The sequence below is a fragment of the Desmodus rotundus genome, chromosome 6 (genome assembly GCF_022682495.2).
Source record: "Desmodus rotundus isolate HL8 chromosome 6, HLdesRot8A.1, whole genome shotgun sequence".
In the NCBI taxonomy this organism is placed as follows: Eukaryota; Metazoa; Chordata; class Mammalia; order Chiroptera; family Phyllostomidae; genus Desmodus; species Desmodus rotundus.
In genome coordinates, this window is record NC_071392.1 from 17,993,492 (window position 1) to 18,015,136 (window position 21,645).

Sequence of the window (21,645 nt, forward strand, 5' to 3'; positions counted from 1 at the left end):
GTTCACATGTACGGAGAACAGATTGGTGGGCTTGAGGCATGGGTGGGTGGATAGGCGGGCAAAATGGGTAAAAGTGGTCAAAAGATACAAAATTCCAGTTATAAAATAAATGCCACAGGGATGTAGTGTACTCCATGGTGACTACAGTTAATAATACTGTATCATATATTTGCAAATTGCTATGAGAGTAGATCTTAAAAGTTCGTAGCTCAAGAAAAAAATCTGTAACTATGTGTGGTGATGAATGTTAAGTATGCCTATGGTGGTAATCATTTTATAATATGCACAAATATTAAATTGTTATGTTATACACCTAAAATTAATATAAGCTTATACTGCAATTATACCTCCATAAAAATAATTTGGATGTTTTAAAATATCTTTAAATATGCTAAACACTTCAAAAACAATGCTAAATATTTTAGCATTTATTTTCATATATTATTGCAAACCTTTTTTGATGTATGAATTCTGACTTACATTTAAGTATTTTATGGATAAAACACATATGAATTCTGAACCCAGCTTAAGTGTATGAAAAACAATAGCATCCCTAAACTTAATAGATACAATATAATTGATATCTTGTTATATCTAGAGTGCTGCATATTGGAAACCATTTTTTCAAATCCATTATAACTCATTTGATTCTCATCCCTAAGTTAGCCAAACAGATTAATTTATATTATTTTTCTTTGAGAAACAAGAACATTAAAACACAGAAAAGTGAGTGTGTAGCCAATTAAACCCAAACTGCAGACCTGCCAACTCCAAATCCTCTGCTCTCTCTATAACTAGCCCGGTGGCTCTCAAAATACGATCCCTAGACCGAGTCACAGCATTGCCTGGGAACTTGGAAATGCAAATCACACACTCCACTCCAGACCTAAGCTATGGGAAATTCTCAGAGTGGGGTCCAGCAAGCCTAAGAAGGCCACCAGGTGATGCCAATGCCTGCTGGGTGGAAAACCACTGTATTAGACCATAATGACTCTGCACCCATCAGAGCAGGATGAGGAAAATTTCCTGTAAATGGAAAGTGCACATTCACTCCCCATAGTTTCCTTGATAACTTTATCAGCCACACAAATGCTAGAAGGTGATTCTCAATGTCATAGCTATGGCTCATACGCTTACTATGGCACTGATCTATGACTCAATCAGTTGTCTGACTGACTCTCCTTTGTATTGATTTGATTTGTGAAAGAGGGAACAAAATGATTTTAGTTAGAGGGGTCATCACAATAAAGAGTCAGAACCCATGGTCATGGAGATTTCAGGCCAAGGAAGGATAATTTTTGTCTAACAGCAAACTCACATTAAGAGAATCCACTATCTAAAATCTCTCCCTGATAATGTTTTTGCTTGTTGGTACTGTTATTTTAATTTTTACTTTCTTGGGATTCTATTAAATCACTGGAAGCCTGGAGAAAAAAATATAAAATGAAAATCTAAGCTATAATTTTAGTTATGGCCTTTGACTGGTATTTTTAAAACAACATTTCAAAAAGTAAAATACTGTATTTCTTTAAGTCTAAGATGTCATCAATTAGAGCACAAAATAATTGTGACCAATTTTTAATAGACCACTATAAAAATAAAAAGAACATTACTAATCCAATAATGAAATGTCATCAAATGTAAGAGGCATCCCAATTCCGACTTGTTAAAATACAAAAACGTGCATTTTAGCATCAATGAAATTCAGCACACATCTTGCTCTACGGTTGCAGCTGGCATCCCCCCTCAGGGCAAACTCTGCTTATGTATTTTCCTTTCAAAAGCGATGTTGATCTGGCCCCAGTTATGGTACAGTTATAGCAATTTTGCTCTTCAAAGTTAAGTAGTAGTCACCCTAGCCTAAGGATTGTTTCATGACATCAGTAACTAAGCACAGCAGATGGAAAATATTCTTCTACAATGTGGTATCTGAGTTGTCAGGTGGTGTAAGGAAACAGGCAATTGAGGGAGAAAATGAAGCCTGGGTAATAGTAAAACTTGGAGCACTCATTGAACAAATCTTTTGGCTGTCATTTCAAAATCAAATCATCCCCAAATCTAAGCTTTGTTATTTTTTATGCACCGACATATTTTCTTCCTTAATTAGCTATGTTGCTTCTTTATGCTGGCCATAAGATATATCCAAGGAAACTATGCTGCATAAATGTATTTATAAATATAAATGTCTTGTAAATCCGCTTCCTCCTGTCTTTGCAGGGGGCCTCGAACTTGCTTATAGTACAATGAAGAGACTGCATGTATGTGAAAAATGTTGAGCCAAAGACAAAAATTTTGAGCCAAAGACTAAGTCCCTGACGCGTTCTTCTGCAGAATCCTCCATGACAAATGGCAAAAAAGACTTGCAAACTGGTAGGCTCCCCTATATATTTGAAAAGCTCTGCTTAGTTTTTTGATTTGAAGAACTTTATGTAATTTACTGTTGGAAGAATTTCCTTTTATTTTCCATATTTTCACAATTCAGAATACACTTTTACAGTAATTAAAAATTCTACTCATTTATTTGGAATATTTTTAACAACTTGTTGGGCCAAATGGAAACTATTACAAGCTGGAAGTTAAAAGACCTGAGATTGAGTTGTGGTTTTGTTATTCTTCAGCTCTATGACTGAGTCACTTAATTTTCCTGTCACTGTTTAAGATGACTGCTAAATCCTCTTTAGTGATTTCAGGGTAATAAGGAGATACAAAAATCGTAGTAATAAAAATGTACAGAAAGAGGGTTCCTTATGTGTATTACCTCATTTAATTATAAAATACAAAATGAGTTGATGCAGAAAAGTACTGCATATGGTGCCTAGCACAGAGCAAATACCCAATGATGGCCAGCAGGTATTATTACTCCATCATCAATAACAATGATACTGCCAGGGTGAAATTAATGTTCCCTTTAGGGTTGAGAAAACAACCTTCAAGCGGTCACATGACATTCCTGTGGTCATTCGAAGAGCCCACGCCAGGATTAGCACTTGTCTTCTGGATGACCAGGCCGTGCCCCCCACCTCAGGACCACTGTGCCCTTCTAGTCACTGGCTTTGAGTAGAAAATCATTTTTCAATTTAAATTTAATTCCCAAAGTAGTCCTTGAAAACATCTTAATGTTTTTGAATCTATCTATCACATGACTTCCAGCCCATTGTTTTTCCCCTTGATGGTTGGATTAGACTCAATGAATATTAGTACATAACAAAACGCTCTCTGACGATTTCAGTGGGAAGGAAGGGCTGTGAAGCACAGAACGGTAAAGGGAAGAGGAAGGCTTTCGTTGTGCGGGTGTATGTGTTTGAGCGAGACAAGGAATAGGGGCTGTGGTTTGAGGAGTAGCTGAGGAAGGTGGAAGGTGTTCCTTCTTTCTTTAGCTGCCTCCCTCATGTTTTCAGGTGCTACATACTGGGAAAGAAACAAGCCCACCTGGACTAGAACCGTCTGTGGAAGTTAACACCCAGGCAAGAGAAAACATGGGAGATGAGGTTCACTTCAACATTGGTTATAATAGTGAAAATGCAGACACAGCTTAATGGTCCATTCATATGAAGATAGATAAAATACACAATAGTATATGTCCATAATTGCCTAATATATAGGAAGTAAAAGGATATATAAATATTTATGAATACATGTCAAAACAAAGATGTTAAAAGCAAAACAAGCAAGTTCCGTAAACTATATGCACAGAACAATAATTTAATACTTAACCTTCTGCTATATGTATGGTAAATTGGAAACCACACTCACTAAAATATTGTAGGAGTATGTGTTTGTGTACTGGAAAAAACACAAAATATGACACTGTTTAGGAGGGGAAGGGGACTAGGACTTAGGGGCAGTGATTTTTATTTCTTTTATAAACAAAAGACTTGGAGTAAATATAATAAAGGTATTTAGCTCTTGCCAATTCTAAATGGGAGAAATAATGAAGTTTGTTAGCACATACATCCGTCATATGCAGACGAAGTGGGCCAACATAGCCTCATCTGTTTAACAAAGTTTATTCCTTGGCACTTATTTGTTGACTGGTTTAGCACTTAAACTTCTTAGAGATTTATGTTTGGAGGACTGACTAATCACGGGTTTTTGCGCTTTCCCCGGAGGAACTCGCAGCTGAGCACAGGTCCGTTTAAGCAGGTACCTGCCCCACCGCGTGCAGTGCACGCTCCGCCAGACAGATGGTCACGGGGGAGGGGTAGAGGGGTAGAGGCTCACCGCAAAGGATGAAACGTTCTACCACGGCGAAGCTGGCAATTCAAGACTCTAAGATATGTTATTTGATATTTTCCCCAACTATTAGCTATTCTTTACTTGTCAAAATCCCACTTATGTATTTGCTGAGGGAAATGATTTCTATCTCAAGAACTGTAAAACTACTTCATGTTTATTAAAGAAACATTTTAGAATCATATGTGGCTATCATCTTACAATGGCTTTTGCATTATTTCAAAGAAAAGGAAAAACTTTATACACATGATGAAAGCAGTTTGCACATGTGAATTCACTACCTGAAGCCAATGAAAGTAGAGAATATGTAAATGTGTTTAAAATGAAAAAAAAATTTTTGTAAGATGAATTTGAACTTTTATTATAGAACCTTTATTATAGCTTTTTAATGATAATACAGTAAAGCCAGGGGGTGCTGCAATATGGTGAATAAATTTTATTTAATTTTATTGTTTGAACATGGCACTTAGTTGTCATGCCAACCCTCTGAAACTGCATCCTGAAGACAATCAGATGAAAATGAGAGTATTTTAAAAGATAAACTGATAGCTTCGATGTAAAGCTTGAGGTGAGGCTTCAGGTAGGACACAAAGATACTTACTTATTCCTTTTAGCTTGGGCCATAATCTGGGTGGTTGTGGCAAGGGCAGCATTGATTTCCAATAACTAATTCAGATAATTTATTTTAAACTTTAGTAGAAACGAATCTGAATATTTTTGTTGTAGGTTCACAGTATAGCACACTTAATATGTAAAGAAACGAGAGAAGAGAGGAAAAGAACAGACCAGCAAAGAACCAACTTTAATTTTAAATGATCCCTATATTTGGACTGAAACTTTTGTCACGGTATTAACCAATTCTTTCAAAAAATCAGGTATTGATTTAAAAACAAATAAAAACACTACTGGCTTTGACTTGATCCTTTCCTTTCTGAAATATCAAACAAAATTATTTTAAAATATTCATTCAACGTGCTAAGACAACGAAATGCTAGCTTCTCTGACACGATCACACAACCTCTTTGTAAAGTCCTTGAACATTCTACTTGGGGCCAGGGTGAGTTTTTTCAGAATGGGAAAACGATTGGAGAGAAATATGTTTCCATAATTTCCACCTACTTTTAGATTTAGCCCACTTCAGCCTCATTTTGGGATTCCCCTCAAACGGAGGGTGACTTCCGGCATGGGACAGGGAGGGCCCCATATGAGTGGCCTGTGCAGAACTTTCAGACCAAAGCAACCTAAGGGCATCTGCCAGGTGTCAGAGAACAAAGAGACCCAGGGGTGAGCTCTTTGAGGAGTAACTGCGCAGCTGTCCGGTAATGCTAACCACTGCCCCGTGAAGGGGGCGGCACCTCAGCTGGCAAATTCGGGCCTGCACGGGATGAGATGTGCAACCAGTTGCTCAGATGTGATGCTCTGGTGTTCTTCATTTGAGTATCAGGGGGCTAGTCCGTGTCTATCACAGAGTACACGTGAAAAGTTAAGGGTCTTAGGCACTGCAGTGGCCGCTGGGGCAGGCATCCGAGTTCTGTATTCTCATGCATGTTATGAAACGTTTTTCTCTTTAGTGAAAAAATCCATCTACTACAAATCCAGAATAAGCACTGTGGTTTTAACCCCAATTATTTCAGATGACAATATAAATTAGTTTCCTGATCTATAAAATATGTGAACTATTTTAGATAACCTCTAACTACAATCTCCTTGGATTCTAAGATTTCCTCTCCTCATTGTATATCTTTTCCTTACTCACTGCAAGTACTCAAGAAAGGGCCAGTTATTAAGTTGCTTATAATTTATGTGTGTTTTTCTTAGTAAACAAGTCACCTAGTAAGGAAGCCTACGGCCTGCTTAGTAGGAAAAAAAATCATAGAAAGGAAGGAAAAATAAGAAAGGGTGGGAGGTTGGAGAGATTACAAACATCCCGGCATAGGAAGCAATGAATAAAATGGATAAAGAAACACAACATATGGAAGGTGTTGGCACATTGTACTGAAGCTAACAAGAGGTAGAAGCCAGATGACATTTGATATTTGAACTTGACTTGGAAAAAAAAGACAACAAACAAACAAATAAAAAGATTAATTCCTTCTAGCTAATTCTGAGAAGTGAACTTGCTACAGCTTGCTTCCCGAGCAGGGAGAAAGACCCCAATATAGATATTCCCCCAATAAATCCCTCCTGAGGGAGAGTCTTGGATGTAATAACAAGGAACACCTTTTCTGGATTTCCATCTTTGTTCCATGTGTTTTCTATTGTTTGGGTTTATCTCAGTTTGGGGTATAAGCTCTTTTTCCCCCTTCATTTTGACTAAGGTACTTACCAATCCTCACTCAAATGAGGTTTATCTCTGGAGGAAAGTATGACTTCCATTTGAGTGGCATTCACAAAGAAAGTAAAAAGCTTATAAAGATATTTGATATAACCAAATATACTTCTCTATTATATTGTGCAAAAATTGTGAGTTATTATGTTTTGTCTGTGTTTGTGGAATTACTTCTTTTAATATGTTTTCAATAGACAACAAGGCACTAAGAACCCTGGGTAAATAACAGATGTTAAAAATAGCTACTACCTAACAATGTTACTGGAATAATTAGAGAGCAGAAAACTCTCTTACATGAGATGCCAACTAAAGACAAAGGTTGGCATGATGCTGGTTCTTCGGTCCTATTCAAATTAATAAAACACACTTGATCCAAATTTATCTTTCTCACTTAAAATTATTAGGGTTGGTTTTGATTTGTTTGTTTCCATTCCCCCCACCCCCCACTCACTAAAAAAACAAGATGGATCCTATTCTTTGAGCTGCAAACATTTGTGTGCGTGGACTGGGCATATCCTTGTTTTCACATTCAGATAATACAGAAATTATTCTTAAAGAAAGACTCTAGTCAAATTGCATTAAGTCACATCAATCAAATGCAAATATAACACAAAATTATTTGTTCATTTGGAGTCTGGTTGCTAAGTAACACAGCCCCAAAATTAATCTTTGCAACACAACAGAAGCCCCTGAACCTTGCCTGTAGGGCATGAACAGAGCCTGTGAGCATGGGAACCGTGTCGTATGCAAACTCAAAGATCATAGTGTTATTGGGAAAGAGTGGGGCTTTTTGTTTGGTTATTTTTGTTTTTTTTACTCCAAGTACAATGGAATAAACACAGTAACCTCGATTTTCCTGGTAAAATGTCCAGTAGCTTTTCTAGACTCACGACCTTTCAAGTCATTCAACGTATTTTAAACAGAAGCCCTATCACATCTGCCTTTAAATAGCAACACAGGACTCCTGAAATCGTAAAGGTTCTGAATTGTCCCCCCAAGTCCACCAAAGGAAACAAATTAACTTTGTTTTTCTTAAAGGCCAATTTCTGCAAAGAGGCGAATCTGACAGAGCAGTAAACACCATCTGAAACATTTCAAAAGTCTCACTTAACTTGACTAGACCCCTGCAAAAGGTGCCGTCTATTTTAAAGATCTAAAGATGTCACGTCATAGCATTTCTTAAAGCCCCAAAGGATATACTTACATTTTGCTGTCACTTTGTACCCCCCCAGAGGAGGGGCGTGGCCTTCTAATGCATCAAATCCGGCGGAAACTAGGACCATGTCTGGATTAAACTCTTTGGCCACAGGTGTCACTACAGCCCTGCAGAGTAAAAAGGCAAGCAGTTACACATGGGAATGGCACATACCTTTAAAATTTGTGCAGTGAAAAGACTTGGCACACTCTCAAGAACTTCCCAAGAATAAAGGAAAGGGGAAGAGAAAATGCTTTTTGAAACGGATCAAAAACTTATCATTTCCTTAATACGGAATCACTGTATTTTTAGCATCCCAATTTAGTCTTTTATCTTTCATCTTTTTTTTTTCCTCCAAATAAAAAAAAAAAATGCTTTGCAGGTACATTCTTAAGCCCATCATTTCCCATGCACATCTGTGGCTGTTTTATCCCGCTGCCTATAAAAACTGCCTCTTCCAGGGGAGTGACTAATGTTTTACAGAGGAAAGCTGACGCTGTCCTGAAAACCCCACTTGCTCCAGTTAGTGAGAACTTGGTGTAAATTTGAACTATAAATTTCTTTTGGGAAAAAGTTCCTTTTCCAACTTAAAAAAAAACATTTTTAAATATTTGTCATGGTAGGGGGTGATTCTTGCGAAGAAAAAAACATGCAATTCCTTTAATAGAATCCAGACTGTAACGTTAAGTGAGCCCAAGGTCAGAGACACCAGGAATGTGGTGGCCTCATCCACGACAGCCACCCCTGCCGGCCGCACGCAGGCTCTTCCACGCTTCCTTCTTCAGCCTCCTCAGCCCCCTGATGCCTCTCTCCCCAGTGCTGGGTCTGACAGGGAATGACTGACGGATGCTCCCTGGCTCTCTAACACTAACATGTTTTCTGAATGCAGGCTTTGAGACCAGTGTGCCATCATTGGAATTCAATTTCTCAAAGACAATTTAATGAAACGGGAAAAGTGTACAGTCCCGGAAATTTAAAAAGTAGTAGAGTCTCTTATTTTGTGTTGGGGAGAAATGGCTAAACTGAATATTAAAGTAATTATTCTTGAGGAGTGGCATAATTATTTTAAATTTTTGTCAATTCCCCATAATAATATTAGTTTGATAGTTTAAATAAATGTTTGCATGGAAACAAGAAGTTGAAGTTACAAAATAAAAATATTTATTTGAAACTTACCTAGATGGAGACATAAATGAATAAAATGTTTTTCATAACTCCACTACTCTTAGAAAAGGTTAAAAGGTTGATTCTTTAAATCCATAAATGCGTGTGTAAATAACATCTGTGCAAGTCCCTCCAACCTTCCAACAACTGGAGAACCACATACATCTGAATTGACCCATCAGTGAAACTAAGTCAAGTGTTATTTTGTTTCCTATGCACGATTTCATTATTTGATTCTTCCATAAAATAAAAAAATCTAATACAGTTACTTTATAAGGAGCAGTCTCATCAATTCTTTTCCTTCTTAATAATACCACTCTTACATTGCAATTTTCATTAAAGCATTACATATTATCAATTTACTACTTTTCATATGGGTGAAATAGCCACGTGATATATGTTAGGATATTAGATGTTGGAATATGGTGTCTCAAAGATTCAAGAGTGTTGTATCAAGGTACTCTGTTTAATTTATTAATCCTATGGATTCACTTAGAGGAAAAGCAATACACTTAAGGAAAGATGAGTAGGTGAATGAACAAGTTTGTCCATCCAATCCTGTGCATCACACTAACGCATTTTCCATTTCCTTTCCCTCTGTTTGGAAGGTTGCTCCCCTCCTCTTTTTGCCTCCCCTGTCCTCCCGCCCCCGGTCCATCTACACTTGCAAGACTGACTGACTGACGGGTAAGCATCCTTCAAGGTACAGCTCACTTGCTACCTTGTCCAGGAGACAACAGGAGACAAGGATTGCCAATGTGATTTTAGAATATTGAAAACACAGTGCTGACGTACAGAGGGAAAGCTGAAACATAAGTGTGTCTACAGAGGCAAAGCCACAAAAAGCAAGGCGACTCCTCTGTCTTCCCGGAGAGACAAACTGAACAAAAAGGAAACAGCTGCGGCGAATGACATTAGGAGTCACGCAGACCAAAAGCCAGGTATTCCCCTCAGTCTTCCTACAGGGAGTTCACCAGTCAAAACGGCCCACGCAGGCATAGCTTTCCAGTGCCCTTTCTCCAGCACGATGGACTGTTTGAACAAAGCTTCTCGCATGAAAGACAGAAAGTAACACGCAAACAAACAAATAAAAGACAGGGAACTCTGGAAACCTGAGAAAATACGGTCAAGAGACTATAATTACAAACACCAGGATTATCCCCAAGACACAAAATATGCCCTTGGCCCTCTGTACCTGTGGGTTGTGCATCCACGGATTCAACCAACAGTGGGTTGAAAATATTCCAAAAGAACCATTGTTGCTGACACACACACAGTATAGTCAGGTGTCTTTATTCCCTAAATGATACAGTATAACAACTACTTACATAGCACTTACAATGTATTAGGTATTACAAATAACTAGAGATGATTTACAGCAGGGGTGTCGAACTCATTTTAACCAGGGGCCACATGAGCTTTGTGGTTGACTTCAAAGGGCCGAATGTAATTTCAACTCCTTAACAGTTAAGGAGTAGTTACATTTAACATTTGGCCCTTTGAAGGCAACCCTGAGGCTGGTGTGGCCCCTGGTGAAAATGAGTTCGACACTCCTAATTTATAGTATATAAGTGTGGACATGGACAATGGTTTGGGGATTGCCTGAGGGAGTTTGGGGGGGTCTGTGTGGAGGGAGGCAAAGGGGAGATTGGGACAGCTGTAATAACATAAACAATAAAATATTTAGAAATAGATAAATTAAAAATAAGATACAAACAATAAAGTATATGGGGGGACATACATAGGTCACATGTAAATACAATGCTGTTTCATTTAAGTGACCTGACCACCCACAGACTTTGGTGTCCACAGTGGTCCTGGAACCCATGCCCCATGGATACCAAGGGATGCCTGTACATCTGTGAAATGAAAAAAGGATGCTATCAAAACACAGAAGAAACAGCAAACGAAACACATAGCAGACTCTTTCAGAGATAAAGCCAACAAGTTCTCTCAGAGAGTTCAGCACAAAACAGAGGCACAGAAAATTGACAGGAATAGATCAGAAACTTAGAGGACCCATTTAGGAAATCAACATAAGAAGGAAAATCTAAGGGAAATATTTTTAAATTTTAGAAATCTTATACCCATTCAAACTATCAATCAAAATTGAGAATAGAATAATAGAGTTTCAGACTTTGAAATCTCCAAAAAAAAAAAAAAAAGCAATAGTGTCTCCCACAAGTATTTCCACAGGAAGGTATTAGATAATACACTCCATGAAATGAAGGCATAAAGTGAAAAAGAATGAAATTAAAACCATTCCCCCCCAGGGAAATATTTTTACAAATGTCAATTTTTGCCAAAGTTTTTAAAAATTTTTACTTTAACTTTAAAGCAGAATAGTAGAAATTTGATCTGCAATTGTAATGGAGTCATTTCATTCCAGTGACACTATTTTGTTAATAAAGACATCGTACCATTTACAGGAGAAATATATCTATTTATGCCACATATTCCCAAATGTACAGATTCTACTAGTTTCTCTTTGAAGCAGATCTCACATATGTTATGTGTATTATCCTTGAATTCACAAACAATATGGATTTTGCAATTTCACACAGGCTTTCAAATGTTCTACTAATTAATCCTACACATTTGAATTCCTTCCAAAAATGTCCTAAAAGATGGGAAATGAGAAAAATATATATCATTTGACAATGTACTTCTGTGTAAAGATTTATATGCTTAGAATTGTGTCGGAGTGGTATTTGTTTGTTGAATGAATTAGTGATGCATAGTTATATGAGTTGTGTGATGCTTATGAAGTGGTGATACTGGTAAGACTCATTCATTCATTCATTTTAACCAGTATACGAGGTCTGTCTGGAAAAAGTCCAACCACTGTTAATATAACAAGAGTGAATTGCGTGACATCCATATGACCTGGCAGCCAAGGAGAGTGGACTGGAGTGCGCATGTATGAATGATGACGACTTCGCTGTACTAGTCAGTGGGGGTGGTAGACACTGTTCAGTGAACACGTGTACTGTGTGGCTGTCACATTCAAAACGACTGGGCAAGTAGAGCAATGAATCTGCATCAAATTTTGGGTTAAGCTTGAACATTCATCCACAGAAACTATTGGGATGACTCAGAAGGCCGCAGCTCTGGGCAAATGGTGATTGGCAGCTTCATCAGGACAGCATCATGCATCACGCATCACGTCTTGGGAAGAGTTTTTAGTGAAACATAGAATCCCCCAGGTGACTCAGCCCCCCACATCCCAGATTTGGTGCCCTGTGACTTCTGGCTTTTCCTAAAATTAAAATCACCTTTGAAAGGGAAGAGATTTCAGACCATCAGTGAGATTCAGGAAAATATGACAGGGCAGCTGATGGTGACTGGGAGAACTGTGTGAGGTCCCGAGGTGCCTACTCTGAAGGGGACTGAGGTGTCATTGTCCTGAGTACAATGTTTCTTGTTTCTTGTATCTTCTTCAATAGATGTCTCTATTTTTCATGTCACATGGCTGGGTGCCTCCTGGACAGACCATGTGTATATTGAGCGCCTGCCATGTTGCAAACTCTGTTTGGGCTTAAACGTGTGCTACGTTTTGAACTGAATCTTACTTATTTTCCTCTTGTTGACATTAACCTCTTAAACTGTCAGGTCTCTGATAAACTGAGGAAACGGAGCCTCCACATACTCTTTATTGTGGCCACTGCCACTGTTCTATTTATGCCCGTCTAGATTGGTTTTTATTCAGAAGATCTTTCATGCCTGAAAGATGGAGAAACACATTTGGGAGTATTAAGTGGGAAAAACAAAGTATTTTTCTTATATAGAACAAATCCTCAAATGCATTCATTTAAAATGTTTATCTGAACAATTGGATTTTCTGGATAAAGATAGCAAACAATGTGTGTATTTGCCCCCGATCTTTCCTAATATCTCACTGAAAGGAAAGTATGAAAATATACATATGAATTCATGGTTTTAGATACAGCAGTGGGCAAAGAAGGCTTACAGTTTTAATACAATAAATAATATAAATGTAAACTTTGTGTTTTCCCTACGTACAGCTATAAACCTACTTTTGCCCACTCCTGTGTATATCAGGTACGTAGATACAGAAACCCCTGTAGATGTGCATGTGCGTGGGTTAGTAAGACCTTCCAAGAGGCAATGACAGCCCAGCAGCAAAGAGCACACTCAGTGCCCAAACCTCGTTTTCTGATGTCAACCTCCAATACAAGGACTCAAGGGTCACTGGAGGAGAGGCTGATTCCAGCACTGCATCAGGGAAAACACAAGCTGTTTCTGGAGCATCTTGTGATGGCAGAAAACAATGGGATGGGGACAAGCCAGCAGGGCATATGAACCGACGTGAAGGAGCTCCAGTGGCTAGAGTTGGGACAATTTGAGGAACAAACTAAATACTGACAGTACTGGGCTATAATCCCAAAAGTCAAGTCGGTATCCATGAGTCCACAGAGACATTAAAAAATAACAAAACAAATAGAAAAAAGAAGAAACAGCTTACAAAAAATTTCAATGAATAACTCAAAAAATGAAAGGAAATAGTTAATCGCTATTTAAACGAGACAGATATAACTGATGCAGGGAAAAGCCACAGAAGGATGCTGCAGAAGAAACATGATGTTTACATAACCCCAAAGTATTTTCCCCAAGATATTATAAAATCAATAAATAAATAACAACACAGAAACCTGCAGGTACCTCCCGAACACAGTGATTCAGGTTAACATCGCTAATGATAACACACGTTGAGATCGATATTCCTTGATATGATCCACTGAGAAAGGCAGGTGAGTGCCATGGTATTCTGGCTAAAAGTATGTAACCTCAAACCTAATAATGAGAAAACATCAGACGGATCTACATTGAGGCACAGCTGACAAAATAACAGACCAGTACACTTTGAGAGTCAGGGACAGAGAAGACCAAGTCATTGCTACAGGTTGGAGGGGCCGAAGCAGACATGACATCTGGGTTTTAGTGTGAGACGCTGCAGTGGGTTCTGAAATGGAGTAACTAGTGGCAACGCTGTTGTACCACATAAAGTCTGTAGTGAAGCTAACACTGTTGCACAAATAATAATTTCTTAGCTGTGATCCCTGCACTGTGGTTATGTAAGTTTTTACATAAGGCAAAGCTGAGTGTAGGGCCTACGGGAACTCTGCGCTGTTCTTACAAGTTTTCTGTAAGTCCATTAATGTTTCAAAATAAAATGTTACCAAGTATCAGAACACAAAACAGAACAAATGTATAACAATAAAAGAGGACAAAGAGTTGTAACGAACGGTGATTTTTTAAAGAGATATCCAGAAGAGGGAAATAGACGGGGTGCATACTTTAAAAATGAAACACAAAAGCAAGCTACCACCCTGAACATGCTCTCATGGGACCACAGAAGAGATAAGAGACACTCCACCCGATGGAGCCTCCCTGAAAAACAAGGATAGTGAAGAAAAGGAGAGGCAGGGCTGAATATGAGAAATGAAAGAAAGGTCAGTTGGTTAAGGAGACCAGGACTGGATCCCAACACCTTAGCTACCTTTCCTCTATGCCAGTAACCGGTGTTCAATGCTGGGCAGATTACTCAGATGACCCTCCCTTGAGAAAAGAATGTGTCTGAAGAAAGCCAAGGCTTCTAGTGTCTTCCTTATTTTATCATTTAAGGAGATTCAGAGACTATGAGCCATCTTCTGGAACGCGAACTCCAGAGTGGGGTTTGGCCATCCACACCCTGTCCCCCCTCCAGCTGACGCAGAGCTCCCGACTGACCCATTTACACAACCGCAGGAAAAATGACACCAGTTACTACTTCCATAAATATCAATGTCAAAGCAGGAGTTTCCCGGCACGTAAGGAGAGCCAGTGGTATGAAGAAAAAGTAAAGATTAAAATACACACAGATATAAACAACTCTGGAAACAGACATAATTCAGGCAACAGAAGCAATAATCTCAAAGAGAGTCAAGAAAATATTTAAACACAGATATGCTCTTATGAAAAAGAACAAGGAGCAAGGGAAGCACTTCAAGATAAAAAACACAACTGCATAAATAGATAGAGGGTCTGAAAAAATAGAATTGAAGTAATCCCTCATAAAAAGGAAGCAAATGGATAAAATATGTAAGTGGGAAAATAAGAGACTTAGAGGGTCATTGCAGAAGTCCAATATTTGATTACTGGGGTCCCCGAGAATGCTGAGAGAGAAGGACAAACACTTTTCAAGTAATAATAGAAAATAATTTTTAGCAACTGCAAAATAATTCAGGTCTACAGATTTGACTAGTCCAACCAATGCAAAGCTCTGCATGTAAAAACATATGCACACTTAAGCACATTCTAATAATACTTCAAATCCCCAGAGATCCTTTAGAAAGAAAAAAGTCTTCCTTGAAAGTGACGACCAAAGAGATTGACTTCAAAGTTCTATCAGCAACACTGAGTGTTCACACATTGAGAGGCAAAATTATTTTTAAACTTTAATCGTACTTCCAGCCATTACATATGAGCAATCAAGTATGTTACTTAAATAAAAATATTTTAAGGCATGTAAAGACTTAGAAATTTAGTTCCAAAGCACGCTTTCTGAGTAATTTACTCGAGCATGTACTCCCCCAAGCAAGGAAGTAAACCAAAGAGACAGAGAGGCACAGGACCAGAACAGTGGCTGTATCATCGGAGAACGATAAGGGGGGTCCGCTGATGATTTGCAAATGCATTGATTTGCAAGAAAACAGATGATTGAAGCAATGATAATGACGTATCTGCCTTTTCGTCTTCACCTGCCCTCTGGAAATTCTGTCATGCTCTTTTTGACATGTCCATCCCTGCTGCCCTCTCTCCAGGTGAGACTCATGCTGGAGAGAATACAGTGAGCTTATAAAAATAGAGGGAGTCAAAAATACTTCTACTAACAGGTAGATCATGTAACCAGACACTAAACACAGTAAGGAGAGAAGGACCCATTCTGGATTTCTTTCCAAAAAATGTGACTGATTCGGAGCCTCCTCAGTTAGAATCAGATCTCGGGATTTACTTCATCTCCAGTGGATGGCCACAGAACCGGTCGCACTGAGTCCCCGGCTCTGCTTCGGCAGAACCACACCGGCGCTCTCCCGTGACTCACCTCTGTGTGAGCTGATGCTGTGTGCGATGCCACTCACCCACTTGGTATGCTGAGCGCAGGGGAGGACTGCACTGGCTTTAAGGGAAACACAAGCCATTGTGAAGTGTGTGAAAGCATTCTAACCCACAGAGTTACTCAATAATATTTTTGTTTTCATTTGGAAGTCATTCACAGAGCTCCTACGACATGACAGGCATTGGGGTTATGCCAGCATTCCAAGATATATTGTAGCTCTGCCCTCAAGGAGTCCATAACTCAGAGGCATGCAGGTGGAAAGCATTTGTCTTTGAAGTACAGCATGATATCAATTCAGGCACAAAACTTATACCGAGAGTCAGAGGGGACTGGGCAGCCAAGAGAGATGAAGACAATTTGAAGAAAAGTCCACCCGAGGAGGAAACACAAGAAGGGGACTTGGATATTAATGCAGGAGGCTGCCAGGAAGAGAAAGCAGGGAGGACAGTTGAGGCCGATGGACAAGCAAGGGCCAAGGCATGGAAGGCGTGGAGGCTAGGATGGACAGTTCGATATGGCATGGAGTGTGTTGGGGTAGCAACAGCAGAGAAGGTTTGCAGACCCCCAGCCCTATGTGCCTGAACCGGAACCAGGAGAGCCTGGGGTTGAGGAGGCCAGGGACTGGGGATGGTGGCGGCAGGTACTTGAAGGACTGGAGAGTGGACCGTCATACGAATGCATCACAAGGGTCGCCCCATTCGTGTTCTTCACGCAACACATTTTCACCAACCACCCACGATGTGCCAGGCCCCTTAGCCAAGGTTCATAGCAAACAAAGGCTTCGATCTCTTGCCTTCCAGGAGCTTATATTCCAACAGAGGAGAAAGCATCTAAACTAGCAAGCAAGCACACAGGAAGGAGGAAGGTGAAATGTCAACCGAAAGTCAGGGGAGGTGGTGCACTTTTAGATAGGGGTGCACAGCCAAGGGGGCTCTCAGGTGGAGACGGTGGAACAGAAAACCGCCCTGTGTGACATGAGGAGGGAGGTCCTGTGGATTATGGGGAAGGGGCAAGGCCTGTGGGAAAAGTAAGTGCAAGGGACCTGATGTGGCAGGGTCCTCGTTGTATTTATGGCAGCACAAGGGGTTACTGTGGCTGACACACAGTGAATGACAGGAAATGTGGTTGGAAACAGGACCGGCAAGGTGGCATGAAGCCACCTCATGAGACTATCTCAAAGACTTTGGATTTCACTCTGAATGAGAAGAGAAACTGGCCTGTTTGAGGAGGGCAGGGACGTGATCTGACATATATCATTTCTGTCCTCATCAATTAAGCTATGTATTTAAAAGTGTCCTTTAGAATTATGAGTTCTTGTTGACCTCTGAGACAGCAGATTCGGAGCCCCTGTGTAATTCATAATGACATATTATAATCATGCAAATATGGATTATAGGTGAAAAGCCAAACCTATATTTTTCTTTATAGTTTAAATGTAAGTCATTGCTCAAAAGCATCACATTATAAAATTACACATTTGCAAATGGTACAAGGGCTTCTCTTCTCTTTTGGTATTTCTAACAGAAACAAAAGTGCACATTCCAGCAGGCACACTTTCTCATCCATCTGCGTGTGTCTGTGCATGGCACACATGAGAGGGATGCTCCCAAGGAAAACTCTTCACCACCGTTCCTGCTTAGAACGGTGGTGGAGGCGGTGCATCAGAGAGCTGCTGCAAAAGAGACTCCAGGCAGCGGCTGTGGCTGCTGCTGCTTCAGAATGTCCCGCAGGACCTCACTCACCACCAGACGGTCCCCTTCTGGGGAAGCACCAAAGGAAGGCACATCAGGGGGATTTGCAGAAGAGGGTCAGCACACACACATGCATGACATATCCAGAAGCCATGTCTCAATACTTCCTCTGTCGTCTCCCCGGGCTGTGCCAACACCTCTTACCTGGAGTACAGCTACAGCTTCCTAAGAGGTGCCTCTATTACTTCCCAGATCTGTGCTCTATTCTCAACAAGGCGGCCGGGTTGATGTTCAATCAGGTCTCCATCATTTCTCTCAAGGTAAAAGTAAGGGTATTTTTCAATGATCCACAAGTCTCTCTGCCAAGAGGCTGCCCTGCATCTCCATGGTCCCATTTCTTACCACCCTCCACCAGGACTTGATTCACAAATAGGCCAGATGCACTCTGGCTATTGGGATTTTACACTGGCTATTTCCTTTGCCTGGGGCGGTCTTTCCCAAGTCTTTGCTCTTAGTATTATAATCTTCGAAAGACCCTTCCCTGAAGCCCTTTCCCACTTCCATCACTCCTGTTTATTCCGCTTCCCCTCCATAATACTTATCTTTCAAAGCAATATATGATTTTTTATTTATCATACACATTGTTTCTTTCATTGTCCTATATGCCCCACTAGGTGCAAGCTCCCCAGGGGAAGAAACTGTTTGCCTCTTGTTCACAGAGGTGTCCCAGGGACCCAGAATCATATCTCTCCCACGGACACACTCAATAAATAGTTGTCGAACAGAATGTTGAATCACAACCTCTCTGATGTTTCAATTTTCAGCTCAGGTTTTCTTGGTCCCTCACTCTGCTTCAGCCCCTTTTTATTCAGCCTGAAATTTGTGCACATTTCACAAATATATCTGAGAGGCCTCTTTTAGTAAAAGGCCATTGACGTTTCTATTCCCACCTCATCATACATGAGCTTTTGCTTTGAGTGCAGTCATCAGATAATCCTACTTTCCCCTCTTGGCCAGCTGATTAGAAAATTCTCCCAGCAAACAGACAGACAAACAAACAAAAATAAAAAAAAAAAAACCTAGAATAGGAAAAGAAAAGAATAGGGTGATAAATACAAGAATATGCAAACACTCATTTAACTGATTTTTAATTTAGAAATTGTATTAAAGAGAAAAAGGAAAAATGGAATAAAAAGTTCACAGCTCCAGAAGATGTGGCTTCTATTTCTTTATATGATATGTCTACAGACCTTTTCTTTGTCTTTATAATTCTGCTCAATATGGATTTTCTCTTATCTTGACCTACTTTTTTTAACTGATTTAGACAAGTTCTCGGTGTCCAGTTCTTTGATATTTGTGAAAATCAGGCATTAAAACAGAAACTCTGCCAGCGCCGAGGACATTGTTCTCTGATCACCTTACCAATGAGCATTGGAACACCGCATGAAAGGGGGGCATGTGGGGTTTCTCCAGAAGCCTAAAAAAGGGGCCCAATTCTGCAACACTTTCTACTGGTGCCATCTCAGAATTGAACTATCTGGCTTCAGTGCACAGTTGTGGAAAGATCAATGGACTCCCAATTCAAGACTTCTGGTTTCAATTCTTGGCACTGCTCCTAATTGTGTGACCTTAGGAAATTGTCTTTCCTCGACTATAAAATCAGGGAGGAGGTTCATCTAGATGGTCTCTAAAGTCATATGCAGCTCCCATAAAGTATATGATTCTTTATGTCTCGGAGCTACTACATTAAAGGGACATGCCCCGCCCCCCCACCCCAACTTCTTACACTCTTTCTCTTTCGTTTGACAAGAAAAACCACTCCCTGGTGGGGGTGGGAATTAGGTGCAGGTAGTCTAAGTGTACAAGCTCCAGTTACAGACAAATAAGTCCTGGGGATGTAATGTACAACATGCTGACTATAGTTAGCAATCCTATTGTATGTTTTAAGTTTGTTAAGAGTAAATCTTAAAAAGTTCTCACCACAGAATTGTTACCTTGTGAGGTGACTGATGTTAACTAATCTTATTGTGGCAATCCTTTTGCAATACAGGGTGGGGCAAAAGTAGGTTTACAGTCATGAGTACTCAAAACACAGAGTTTATTCGTGTATTATTATCATATTATTTTCCATATGAACAACTGTAAACCTCCTTTTGCCTCACCCTGTGTATACTTACATCAAATCACTATGTTGTGCCCTGGCCACTGTGGCTCATTGGTTGGAGAGTCGTCCCATAACCGCCAGGTTGCGAGTTTGATTCCTGGTCGGGGCACATGCCCAAGTTGCAGACTCCTCCCAGGTCTAGACGCCTACCGTCCCTGCCCTGGCATGGATCCCGGGCTGGGTGAGTACAAAGGCAGTGAATCGATGCTTCTCTTGCACTGATTTTTCTCTCTCCCTATTTCCCTTCTTCTCTCTCTCTAAATAAGCAAATGAAAATGTCCTTGGATGAGGATAAAAAAAAAAATCATATGTTGTGCACTTGAAAGTTACATAGCAATTATATCTCAATAAAACTGGAAAAAAGAAAAGAACAACCATTGCCTGAAGCCCAGCATGTCTGATCAAAATGTTTGTGACATATTCTCTGATTTGACCTTATCTTTTCTGATTTCAATTCTGAAGTGTGTCTTCCCTGTGATGACTCTGGGCTCTAGACACAAATGCAAATCATTTCACTCCAAGAACAAAGTATTCCTAGAGCAGAATAATAATTTCTAATGAGACTAGCATTCTAAATATGGCTTTTAGTGAGTTTTTATTATTATTTGGCTACACTAAATGTTGATTATAGTACTCAGCATTTTTGAAAGAATAAACCCTTGATGAGGATAAGAAAACTATGCACAAACGACATACTTTAAAAGCTGGCACAATAATAGGTCTAAGATCTTATTAGATTACAACATTTAAAGGCATGTGTGCATACATCATAATCATATATGATATATGATATATATCATAATACCACACAGTATATTCTAACTAGGAACATATATATTCTAACTACATATCTCTCTATATATATACATATAATATCTAATAATATCTATTCCTAGTTCATGAAGTTCATTCTTTTAATTAAGAGTTTTAAATATGACGTTCAGTAGGTTTATTTTGCTTCAATACAATAAGATGGCACTGTGAATTTCAGGACCCTGTTATTTGAGGAGAATGAGTGCTCGCGCGAAAGCACGAAGGGACTTTCCTTCCCTGTGATGTGTCATGTGGGCCAGTAACCATTCTGACTAATTCAAAGTTATTACTCAATGCGTCTGTGAGCGGAGGCTTGAGAAAAAACTTTCTCACCATTAACTCTTCCTGGCTTTTGGGATGCTGTCAATGAGGGTCTTATTGTATTTATATAATTATATTTGATGTTCCTCTGAATGTGGAATGGTGCCGGCTTTCCATGCAAAATCGTACACACAAGCACGGCCAGCTGAGGAAAATTCTGAGAGTGCCAGCCTATCAAAATGACCAAAGTCATCTTATGTAATTAAAATACACACACACACACACACACACAGTGGTAATTAACAGATTTTTGTTTTTGTTGAACTCTGTTTTGAAGTGTGGTCTAGAAAAATTGACAAAGCAGAATTAGGAATCTCTGAGACATGTTTAATTTGGAGTTTTCAGAAGTCATTTAAGAGTTAATATTCAGAGTTTATTGAAATGAACATTTTTTACTTTGAAATACAGAATGAAACGTACACATGATTATATACGTCCCTTCCCAATCATTATTTTATGAAAGTATATAAATGCCATGCATTCTAATATGCCAATAATGTGGCTATAATTTTGTAACAGTGGTTTTCAAAAATATTTTATTATGATTCCAAATGTGGGTCCAGTAACTTACAGATGGTCTTATGTCTTTAGTTTCAAGTCTTGCTAAATCATTTC

The 21,645-nt window shown here is 39.4% G+C and overlaps 1 protein-coding gene across 10 annotated transcripts in view; it reads right to left on the bottom strand.

The window, feature by feature from the left end:
• The window catches only part of HDAC9 (histone deacetylase 9), an 825,995-nt gene that overhangs the window by 105,056 nt on the left and 699,294 nt on the right, over window positions 1-21,645 (bottom strand). For all 10 annotated transcript variants that reach the window (XM_053926230.2, XM_053926229.2, XM_053926235.2 and 7 more), the window contains one exon: window positions 7,767-7,885. In XM_053926230.2, coding sequence (XP_053782205.1) covers window positions 7,767-7,885 — 119 coding nt within the window. The remainder of the gene's footprint in view (window positions 1-7,766; window positions 7,886-21,645) is intronic.